The following is an 11,866-nucleotide window of genomic DNA, read 5'->3' as shown; positions in this document are numbered from 1 at the left end:
TATGAAAATATTTTTTTAGAAACTTGCATGTCTGCATGTGACATAGCTTGCTCACGGCGTGTCGTACGGTGGGCCTACAATGGACTTCCCATAGTGTCAATCAAATTTAACAACTGACCAATCAGAAAGGGGCTAGAAATATTTTGCTTTTTCACAAATACAATGTGTTGCTTCACGTTTAGTGGTGCCTTAGCAGCAATATCCAATTGATGGGACTTGGGGGAATGGTTCATTAATTCATTGTACTTTGAAGAATGAGTTGTCATGTATGTACGGTAGTTACAGGTCCTTAAATTTACACCCATTGCTTCACAATGGTATTATACTCCATAATGAATGAATGATTCGGTGTTTGCAACTGCCACCAAATTCTACTTGCACTGGATTTTGGCACATTTTTTAAATTGGCTCATTAATTTTTGATTATTATTAAAACCTCAAATTGTGTGTACGGTATATTAGTTGAAATGTTCTGTGTATACATTCTATCAAGGTACCAAACAATAAGTCGGAGTACATCCCCCTGACGACTTTAGAAGATGTGCAGGCCATCAGAGCTATAGCGTTCAATACCACGGGCTCAATGTATGCAGTAGGATCCAACTCAAAGACTCTACGAGTATGTGCATATCCAACTAACATTGACATGTAAGTGACATGTTTTAAAAATATAACATATTGAGTAATTTTTAATTGTAAAATCACAATAATGCATGTACAGTACAATATGCAGTACTGTATTATTGTGGGCTAGCTTTTGGAAATAAATATGACAGTAGTCAAATTGGTAAAAGTAATTCTCATTATTGTAAGTTGAATATGAACACTTGTGTTGTGCTGCTCTTACTAAACAGATAGATGTTACTAATCCAAGGAATTTAACATTTTTGGTTTACATTCTAGTACACCACAGCCACCAAAGCAACCGGAAGTGTTGTTCAAGCGGAACCGGCATCACAAGGGCTCCATCTATTGTGTCACATGGAATCATACTGATGATGTCATCGCTACTGGCTCTAATGACAAACTTATCAAGCTGCTCAGATTTAATGCTGAGAAATGCAATGCAGAAGGTAGTGAGTAGCACCAAATGTATTGCTACTAGTACAGCATGGTATGAATGTAGTTGTTGATAGTAAGATACATGGTGAACGTGATGACAATGTGCATAGAATCAACATTGATGTTGATATGATAATGTTGATATTCAAATTTGTGATGTGGGACTAAAATAAAGATTAATAAATAATAAAACAAACTACTGGCTAAGTGTTTGCCTAGTTTCTTCCAAGAACAACTGTTGAGGTAACAAAACAGAATAAACAAGTGCAAATATGTACAATGTTTAGGTAATGGAAGGTGTAGCATACATTACTCATTATCTGAAGCCTGAAGTATAATACTAGAGTTAGTGTGTGTGTTTTGAATTTATAATTTTACCATAATCAACACTGTGTTAAATGTATTATACAGTAATTATATAACTCTTTATTTGTCTCTGCAGGCCCAGATACTGAATTATCAATGCATGATGGAACTGTGCGTGATCTAACATTCCAGCAAAACAGTCCACATGGAACTGTGTTGCTGAGTGGGGGCGCTGGTAACTGCAGTATCTATGTTACTGAGTGTAACAAGGGAAGGTCACTCCATTCACTTAGCGGCCACACAGGTATGTTGTGAGTGTGTAAGTAAGTTCACACAATCATGCAGTTGACAAAAAGATTATCGCAAAAGTGACATATTTAATGATCATCTGTCATGTATTTTGAAAACCCTTAAAATTCATTCATCAAATCAATGAATAGCACAATTAACCACGGACATGTTGACAAATAAGTCTTTTTTAAGTGAAAGAATCAAATAAGTGTTTTATTTATACAATGTTAAGAAATTCAAATAGCATCAAGGATAAATATCAAAGGTAAATATTCACTTTGGCATGATAAGTATTCTTAAGCTATTCAAAATAAAGAGTAAAGCAAACATAGCACTATAATGACTAGTATGAATAAAAAAAAAAACTTTCATGTATACAGTAGTATGACTGATAAGTATTGGTTTTTAAAATTATATCTTTTTCTTTTTGTAGGTCATGTTCTTTCTTTGTATGGTTGGGCAGGCCATTTGTTGGCATCTGGCTCCGAGGACAAGACCGTCAGGTTCTGGGATCTAAGGTCGCCAAAGTGCATCAACATCGTTGGAAGTCCAGGATCAGACAAAGGCCAAGGTATGCCATCCATCGATCCAACATCCAGTTATAACATATAACGTAGCTATGTGACTATGTACTTCCAACTAGAAGAACATTGTTTTTCGGTTTTTGTTTTTTGGCCATGTGGCTTTAATTATGTTCGTCTATTTTCATCCAGCAGTATACATAGGTACTTAGTATGTGATTGATTTGTTATGTAATTGGTGTGTGCTGAATGAGTTAATCCTGTCCAGACTATCAAATTATATTTGACAAAAACATGTGACATGCCTTGATATGATTTTGATAACATGAAATTATGACCATATAAGGCACATCATGACTATATATGGGCATACAACACAACATTTTATAGTTTAGACAGCTTTAGCACATTTCCTGTAATTGCTTTTGTATGTATTACCCAATTTTCAGGGTAACAGATAAGAACTTTGTTACTATAGCTCTACAAGTTCAGCTGAATAAATTATTTCAAATTTTGTACTATCACAGGTAGTGCTGTTGCGTCAGTGTGTGTTGACCCGTCAGGCCGTTTGTTGGCATCGGGCCAGGAGAATGCCACTACGATGCTGTATGATATACGGGGTGCTCGTGTACTGCAGACGTATCAGGCACATAGTGATCAGATCCGTACCGTTAGATTCTCACCGAGTGCATACTACCTCCTTAGTGGTTCCTATGATAGTAACGTTGTTCTCTGTGATCTACAAGGTATAAATGATTATGTTTACTTAATTAATTTTGTACATATATTTTTGGTTTTTATATGATAACCCATCTCAGAGTTTCATGCATACATTTACAATGTCAAGGCTCATGTAACATATACAATCATATAGCTTATACTATCATCATTCTATAGAGGTTAGTAATATTATACTTTATCCAGTTGCTTATATTTATTTATTTTATTTATTTATTTATTCTTTCTTTATACTGAATACACACTTTCAATACATAGTACAGATTTTTAAAGTGGTTTAGTTCTTAACTACACAAATTTTTAAAAGAAGATATATACACAATATTGATATTTTTAATTTTGACTTTTCGTCGTACTATCTTGGATTTCGTAAGTGGCGGATTTGTGTCTGCTGTTGATTTGGTTAATAAATAAAAATTCTTTTAAAACACAGAAAAAAGGAAAATTTAACTACAAAGTTATGAAATAAAATTAAAAAGAACATTGAATGAAACTCAAGAAAACAATATTTTTATAATATATATGGATATGCAAGGTAAAAGTAACTGTAGTTAAATTAAGATGGTATTATTGAGGATTTGAAATAGTACAGATATTGCAAACTTCAGTTATAATAAGTTTATAACACAATGTCAATATTACAATTTTTGGAACCTATATATGCACGCTCATGTACTGGCTCATTAAAATATGTGCTCATTCATCGTTATTGCTTATTTTCATGTTGGTTCACTTTTATGCTCACATCATATTGATCTTGCCAACAGGTGACCTAACAAAACCTCTGCCAAGTGCAGTAGCTGCAAGGCATCAGGACAAAATCATTCAGTGTCGATGGCACCCGCACCACTTCACGTTCTTAACATCCAGCGCCGATCGCACTGCCACGCTCTGGAACCACTGCAAGCCATAGTGTGTACTACACTCCTTGTCGATTGGCCAACTCTTTCTGAATCAAAAAATCACCTTCCATAGACACAATCTGATGGGACCATGGTATTGTAACCCGTCTACAAACGAATATATCTTATGGAATCCCTAACAAGTACATTCTGATTGGACAATATTGTCATTACTGATCCCTGAACAAGTATATTGGTTAAGGATCACAATGTCAACCGATCTGTGCCGAATATTCTCACTCTTGGGATATCATGCGATGTTTAGAAGTAGTATCAAGCTAATCATGTTCAAACACCATGTTATTGGTTAAGCCTGCTGCACATGAGGGACCTAATTGGGATCAAAACTATGTTTTACTGCTTAAGCCCTCTATGGATGAAGAAATTTAGCTCAGTATCAGCCTTGCATACAAATAATTTAGCTAAACTAGTTTTTATCTTTTAAAGCAGTGAGCAGAATACCTACCACATTTGATGTGTGCACATTCTTCAGGAAAATGTTCAAAGCATTGAATTGACCAAGTAAAGTGCACATTGTTAGCAAGTATGATGTACACAATTTCAAGTATGAAGTATTAGCAAGTTTCTACTTACTGCGATGTAAATATGTATATATTGAAAAAAAAACCTTCCACATTTGAAAATACGACCTTATAAAGGCAGGTAGCTAAGATGGTATTACGATGACAAATGTGCAAGGCAAGAAGCTGAGCTTTTGATAATAGATGTACAAATCAGACAGCTGAGGTAAATTTCCTTATTCATAGTGGAAGTCATACACTAGTAAATGTAATTAATGTAAACAATTGCATTACATTCTAATAGTCAGCAAACGGCTTATAAATGACGATGCCCAGCCAGCCAATCGAGTCAGGATGTTACATTTTAAGCAGAATGATTATGATGGCATCTATTGAGTTGAAGATATAAACTTTGATTTTAATATAGTCACATGTAACAGTAACTTTAACAATTTCTTAGTGTGTGTCTTGTTTATAAAATTAAATAATCATATAGCGAAATATGAATAATTTCGAAATGGGTTACTACTAGGGAATTTTAAGGCAGCTTTGTCTTGCACAACAGTTTCTCAGAGGGGCATATAGAGTTAAAGGTGGCATGCTGCATCATATCAATTGTTCAAAGCTAAGGAAACCAAAAATTCTGACAGCAAGCGGTGAGAATTGCTTTATTGATTGTATAACTGGGTAATTACCAAAGAACTGTGAGGGCAGGCTTTGCTAGGCTTCACATACAATATGTGACTGTGAGGGCAGGCTTTGCTAGGCTTCACATACAATATGCGAGTGGGTTTTTTGTTCAGGGTTCAATTATAATATTCTTCTGATGCAATTTTTTTATTGTGTATTGTTCAAGATGCATTTCTTTTTGGAATTTTTTTTATATATTGGATTATATTTGTGTGCATCAATTTGATTTTTTCAATTTTCGTAGAGTGTAGTTTTTGAAGATTTATCAGAATAGAGTTTTTATAAATCTTGTCTTTCAGAATTGCATGGAAAGCAAAATATTAGTATTTTCTTTGTGGTACATTTCTAAACTTGCCTTTGTGTATTACATTGAAGAGCAGAAAATGGTATATCAGGCAATAGGCCATTCCTTCTACAAGCAAATATGCTTTGAGGGCTAATTTTCAACAAGACATAGTTGTGCAATATTATGAGAAATATTCTCTTGTAAAGTTGTCTGTAAATATGTGTTTTATGTTTTATAGTATTGAAATAGCTATAGAGAAGTATTTCAGATTGTTTATAAGATATTTATTTATAGCTATAGGTTTCAATAATTTTGTCGTGCTTAATTGAGTAGCTGAGCTGGTGTTTTTTTCCATCAAAAATTATTACAGTACATAAATAAAGCTTAGCCGATTTATAATTTTATTATAGTGATAATATGAAAAGTACAAACAGTGGAGGATCCAGGAGTTATTTTTGCGTAGACTAGCTTGTACAGTAACTTTTCTTCCCCTCGTCTGTCTGCAACAGTGTTAAACTAACATCATAGTAACCCTATAAAAATGTAATATCAGATTTAAGACCTGAACCACCCAGAGAACACTCAAAAACTAGTGTGCTAATATGAGAATCATAATAACTATCATTTGCTTTCTATATTTATTTTTGTGACAATTATGAATTTTTGTTGGCTTAAGCCAATTTATGTCCCTTGCGTTTCACAATGTTTATACTGATAATAATGCTAGCAATAGTTTTGTGAACAAATTTAGGTTTTACAAGTGCTGTAACCTGTCCTTCAATAATTGCCTGTTAGTGCTTGCTTCCTTCATATTACCCCACCAACTCAGCTTCTGGTAAAGAAATTATTATAGGCAATACATATTTGTGCAGAAAATGCACAGTTTTTATAACAAATTTGTAGAGAATTCATGAATGACAAAGTGAGAAAGAAGAAAATGATCAAAATGACAAAAATAGTACTTAAAACCTTTTGGTTTATATATGATAATAATGTTTGATGAATCTATCAGTATAAGTTTAACGAGTGAACATTGCCAAGAAAGAATATGTTGGCTGTTTTTTCAGAGCAGAAGGTCATTTATTATTTTGAATTTAAACATTATAGAATACCACAGTCATGTCGTCACAACACCACATAGCACCCCCTGTTGCCAACCAGATGTTGGTTACCGTTCATTACGCCTGAATAGGCTTTCTGGAATAGGCATCTTAAAATCTAATATTTTACCATCACAATGTACGAAAAACACAAAAGCTCGCATTATATTACTGTAGTTATCGAACACACAGTTAATCATCAATTAAAATCTACAAAGAAAAACTAAGATACAACATCTTAATAATTACGTTAGAAATTGGGATCAATGGTGCGTCCGGTTTAATTCATTTTGTATCGTGACGTAACACTGTAGTACTCTATGTGCATGGTACTGCTTTGAGTGAGAAAATTGTGCTGCAAAATCATTTGGTACATCAAAGTATACTTTAAATCCATTCTCTACAGTAGACACTAATTTTGCTAAATCATCTTGATAAGACATGTTGAAGTATTTAAACCAGAAAAGTATCTTTAGACCAGTATTTAATGTCACCTGCCTGTTACATATACATATACTACTTACAAAAATCACTTTCAATTGCCAAAAATGTTGTAACCATTGCCAGGTGTCTTAAGACAATTTTGAATTTTCTATTGGTGTAATTATTTTACAGTAAGCTACTTGTATCTCATAATGATTAAGATTTGTTGATATACTGCTAAAGTATCACTGTAGTAGAATAGTCTGAAGGTTTCCATCAACTATATAAAATGGGCTTGTAAACCTGTAGCCGTATGTAGGTGGCATAACTGGTGCTTGCATTCTGTTTAATTGAGGAAAGAATAATCCCTATTCAAAAGCGGACCAAGGATTCCATGTCTTTTTATTATTTGAATCTAAATATGAGATATATTTAAAAATGCTGTATTTGGTTGAAATATGCTAGCCTATGCATAGATGCTATCTGGAATAATTCTATGCATATCAATGATGTGATGCTTTGAAGGGAATAAAAAGAGGCTACAGTAAAACTGAGTTGTTTTTTATTGCTTTATTTTCAAGCACCTCATAATAGACTACATCATGAATACACACATTTTCATAGTTCCAGGAGAAATCAATGACCCTTGACTATGATTAGGACCAAGTTCTGTTTTTGAAAAATAACATGATAACCCTCCTTCATCTTCTGTTTTAATTCCATCTACTATGGATGTATCATATAAATATCCAATTGACTGATTGATTAATAATTTCATAACTTCTTGTCCTATACGAGTACATGTATGTAACTCCCCGAAGCCATGTCTTATGACTGAACTTCTGAAATATCATTGATGAACACACCACTTTTTGCACATAAAACATTGCTAAAACAATTTGTATAAATATAAATACTGATATCTCATTTTGCACTAGCTACCATGTTGAGTCCATTGTCCTTCTTTTGAATGGCCTCTCACCTTCTCTTTCCCTATACCGGTCATCATCATCCCTTCGATCATCTTTCCTTCGGTCCCTACTTCTTCCATCCCTTCGTTCTCTATCTCTTTCATCTCTCATTCTCTCTTTACTTCTCCCTTGGGTTTTATCTCTCCTTTCATTCTTTGATGGTTGTTGATCCATGTGAACCTTCCCCAGAAGCTGCTTCTGATGTTGAAGCTGGGGAAAGTCATCTACAAGGAAAGGAAATAAAGGTCAAAGGAGGAACAATCTGGAAAAACATATAAAAATTGTTGAAATACAGTAGAACCATTATTAACACCTTCTGTACCCAAAAAGTGTTCCCTTAGTAGCGTTTCCCCCAGAATAAGGATTGGCCATAGTATTAAATATACTTACCCTTGTTTCGTACCTGAAAAAGTGTCCCCTTAATAGGGGTTACCAAAGGAGGAGTTCTACTGTATGCAACATAACTATATAGAGGTCTCCCTCTATATTAAAGACCACTTTTCTCTGGTCCCAAATTAACAAATGTCTTTTATCTGTATTATTCTAATTAGAGACCAAAGATGCTAAAGATCATGAAACCCTGGTCCCAAAAGTGGTCTTTAATTGGAGGGAAACCTGTAATTTAAAAAGAAATTTACTTACAGTTCTCAAGGGCATTTTTTGCTGCAGCCATCTGTGCATCTTGAACACTGATAAGACAATATATTATATTAATAATAACGTTAATAGAAATAACATTAATAAACATTAATACCTGTAACATTTAGGTATTGATAATAGCCAGACAAATGAAGTTATTATGCATTTCCACGACTGCAACAACAAATATTTTACAGCAAGCAGAGATTTACTGCCCCGTACAAATTCAAATTGTTTTTAAGACATTTTCATCTGAATTTGCCAGGAAAGGAAAACTCACTTCGAAGCTGTGCCAGTTCCAATACGTTTGTTCCTAAAATAGACAGCAACTGTGTAACGGCGCGAGTTGGTCGGACCAGTCTGTTGAATAACTCTAAAATATAAAAAAAATAAATATTTCAGTCATTTTAAAAGTTGAACAATATGAATAAGATAATTCAGAGACTGTTTTAAACATTTGTTTTTAATTTTGTAGAACAAAATTTCAGTTTGCCTTTTCATTTTCTTTTGGGAAACTTTTTAAAACAAAAGCAGAAAAAAAAATTATATATTGTGTCAATTTGTATGGTTAGAAAAGTTTTTTAAAAAATAGTGTATTCCTTAATAATTAGAAATGCTCTTGTATCTGCAAAAACCCTCTGATTGGACTGTTATTATTTATGACTTACTTGTAGGTTGGTAGTTCAGGTTCTTTGTTTTCTTGTCGTAGCGTCAGACAGCACTGTTGAAGCTGTGACTTTGAGTCGTTCCAATCTTGACTTCTAATAAATTCCTGTTAAGATACAAGTAAGTCATACTTAACAGGATTAATTAATATTGTAAAACTAATGTCATAAATGATACTTCCACCTTATCAGATGTACCATGGGGTATCATGATGATCAGTGATCAAGTCTTGATTCTGTCATCATTTTAATGGGATACTATCATGACTTCATGGGGTACTATCATGCAATTCTTCTTGATCCTGTCAATCAGCCAAGCAAACAGAACACAGACATTATTAGTAGCATACCCAGGGATGTAGTTATGTTGAGCACAGGTAGGTGGGGGCCACCCAGCCTTTAAGTTTCCCCCAGTCTAAAGCTAATTTCATGGCCCTCCACCAACTCTTATTAACCCACTTTTCCATCCTTAAAATCCACTCCTATTATTTGGAGTTTACCAATGTTATCACCCACGCACCCTTAAAATGTCTGTCATCTACCCTTAGTTTTCTATAGTTCCAACCCTGTATACCAGAACCAATAATTATCTATTACAGTACTATGACATTCAATTCTATTTCCATACATGTATTTAATACACACAACTACAAATAGCTGGATAACTAAATTATGAAGCATACTTTATAAATTGATATGTTGTTATCGAATAAAAAAAAAAGCAAGCAAATCTCACACTCAGTCTTGGGAAGAAGCACACTTCACAAAACACCTTGATGAACTCAAGTCCACGGTCAACATAGAGAGCACCTAAAAATGCTGGTAAAGATACAAATAACATTACAAAGGAATGCTGGTACAAGGCATTGTGTGCTACAAGTGTTTTTAATAGCACCTTAAAATGTTGAGAACGATTTAAGTTACTGATCTTTCACAACCTTAATTAGGTGAAAATTGTACTTTAGAATTATCTCAGTACATCTACTTCTTTCTACTTCTCAGTCCTTATTTCTAGGCCAATTTCACACATATCACCTACCTTCTAGTAAATCAGCTAGTGTCTTAGTAGGCTGTGGTCCGGGTTTTTTACTCCGTGTATCAACATCAATAATGTAGTTCTCTAGGCCTAACTCACGGGCCACTGTTGCTTGGGTTCGGTTGTTTACAAGAGAACTTCGGAGAAGCTTTAAGAATAGAAATTTAAAAAGTACTTAAATAATACTGTACTTAGCCTTAATAGGTGTATCGTTTATCTTCCTTAAGTTCCTGGAATTCAACTCAAAATTGATTTGCTTTAGTATGCCATCAAGAGCCATTATCTTCTAAACATACAATACAGTATCAGTACATATAATTTATAGGACTTGTATTAAGATTAAAATACCCCCACTTCTAAGCCTTTTTTATTGCTGTAAGATAGTTTCAGCCTGTATTTAGCTGATTCCTGAGCACAGGCTAGCAGTTCATCGAATAATGTCCACTAATGCTATTAAGTGAAGGTACCTTACCGATAAATGTCCTTCATGGTGGTCGGGAAAGTGCCTATAAAGGTAACAGGACGTAATGATCTGGAGGACGGAATCTCCCAGGAACTCCATACGCTGGTTGTGTCCCCTAAAAAATAAAAAACAATCATCATAATCTATCGTTTTTAATATTTTTACAACAATCCTCACTAAACTTTTTAACAGGTGGTGGTGGTGGTGAACTGTGTAAATACATTTATGTATTGTAACATTTTTTATTGTATTAAGTGTCTTGTTTTATATTGTACTGTATGTAAGTTACTTTTACGAATGCACTGCAAGAGTGTGTGCGCTGTTTGAAAAGTGTCGTTTAAAATAAACTTGTTATTATTAATTATGCAATTAAGTTTTATATATTGTGTAAATCTGCTTAACTGCATTATAAATACGTTTTGTACAAAGGTTATTATTTCTTTTGGTTAATAAAAATATATATTTTCAATAAATTGATAATTTATGTTCTATTTACAACTATACAATTAGATCCCTGTAGGCTACATACTACATATGAAAGAAAAAATTTAGTTGTTTTCAAAAAAAATACACTGAAGATTCATTGCATTTTTTTTAGCAAGTTGAACGAATCAGTAAAGAATGAATAAAACAAACTATAACAATTTAAATTAATTATCAATTATTAAATTGCAGTTTATTTAATTTCTAGCATAATTACTATAAGCTTTAATCACACAGAATTCAACTAGACATGGTTATTCAAATATAAACCTAAAAAACAAAGGTTATCAAAATAAAAATTCTGTATTAAATAATATGAATAAGAACAGATCAACATTAGCTTATTCAATTCAATTGTTTTAATTGTAGGTTTAAAATCTTTAAAATGACACTAATTATAGTACAAGAAAAACAAATTTGCAGGATACACATTTATTTACCTTGTAAGATTGTTGTATCCCACAGTTCTTTGGGTGAATGCACGAGCTAGAAGGCGAATATTTTTGAAATAGATACCAGTTGCATCTTCAAATTGATTGAGTTTCTATATAAAATAATGTTTTTATCATTTTTTAAGTGATAAATAGCTTTAATGTGTTGCATAATTAGGAGTAGGTTAAGATAATTAGTGGCAGATCCAGGAGGGTGGCTTAAAAGTCAAGATTTTCATAAGGAATACACAATCTGTACACCCAAAATAGGGAAAGACACCCAAGCCTCTCTACTCAGGTCCTTGATTTGCTTTTTACACCAACACTCCCCCCCCCCC

General features: G+C 33.5%; 2 protein-coding genes across 3 annotated transcripts in view; one reads left to right on the top strand and one right to left on the bottom strand.

Moving 5' to 3' along the window:
• The window catches only part of LOC117102816 (WD repeat-containing protein 47-like), a gene marked incomplete in the record, with an annotated part of 18,572 nt that extends 12,048 nt beyond the window's left edge, over positions 1 to 6,524 (top strand). The window contains 6 exon segments of the mRNA XM_033243234.1: positions 494 to 648; positions 904 to 1,073; positions 1,505 to 1,672; positions 2,093 to 2,230; positions 2,708 to 2,926; positions 3,686 to 6,524. Of these exon segments, the coding sequence (XP_033099125.1) occupies positions 494 to 648; positions 904 to 1,073; positions 1,505 to 1,672; positions 2,093 to 2,230; positions 2,708 to 2,926; positions 3,686 to 3,831 (996 nt within the window).
• Positions 6,525 to 7,081: 557 nt separating this feature from the next.
• The window catches only part of LOC117102815 (ribonuclease 3-like), a 37,362-nt gene continuing 32,577 nt past the window's right edge, over positions 7,082 to 11,866 (bottom strand). The window contains exons 16-23 of one of the 2 annotated variants that reach the window (XM_033243232.1): positions 11,538 to 11,641; positions 10,624 to 10,729; positions 10,155 to 10,299; positions 9,852 to 9,934; positions 9,119 to 9,222; positions 8,731 to 8,823; positions 8,454 to 8,500; positions 7,082 to 8,035 (exon numbers count right to left, since the gene is read on the bottom strand). In XM_033243232.1, the coding sequence (XP_033099123.1) occupies positions 7,779 to 8,035; positions 8,454 to 8,500; positions 8,731 to 8,823; positions 9,119 to 9,222; positions 9,852 to 9,934; positions 10,155 to 10,299; positions 10,624 to 10,729; positions 11,538 to 11,641 (939 nt within the window). In that variant the 3' untranslated portion in view covers positions 7,082 to 7,778. The remainder of the gene's footprint in view (positions 8,036 to 8,453; positions 8,501 to 8,730; positions 8,824 to 9,118; positions 9,223 to 9,851; positions 9,935 to 10,154; positions 10,300 to 10,623; positions 10,730 to 11,537; positions 11,642 to 11,866) is intronic. The other variant, XM_033243231.1, reaches the window with a different exon arrangement.

This window comes from Anneissia japonica, unplaced genomic scaffold, assembly GCF_011630105.1.
Source record: "Anneissia japonica isolate Jap-2015-1 unplaced genomic scaffold, ASM1163010v1 scaffold32248_len650992_cov182, whole genome shotgun sequence".
Taxonomy (NCBI): domain Eukaryota; kingdom Metazoa; phylum Echinodermata; class Crinoidea; order Comatulida; family Comatulidae; genus Anneissia; species Anneissia japonica.
This window is presented reverse-complemented; position numbering and strand designations above follow the sequence as displayed.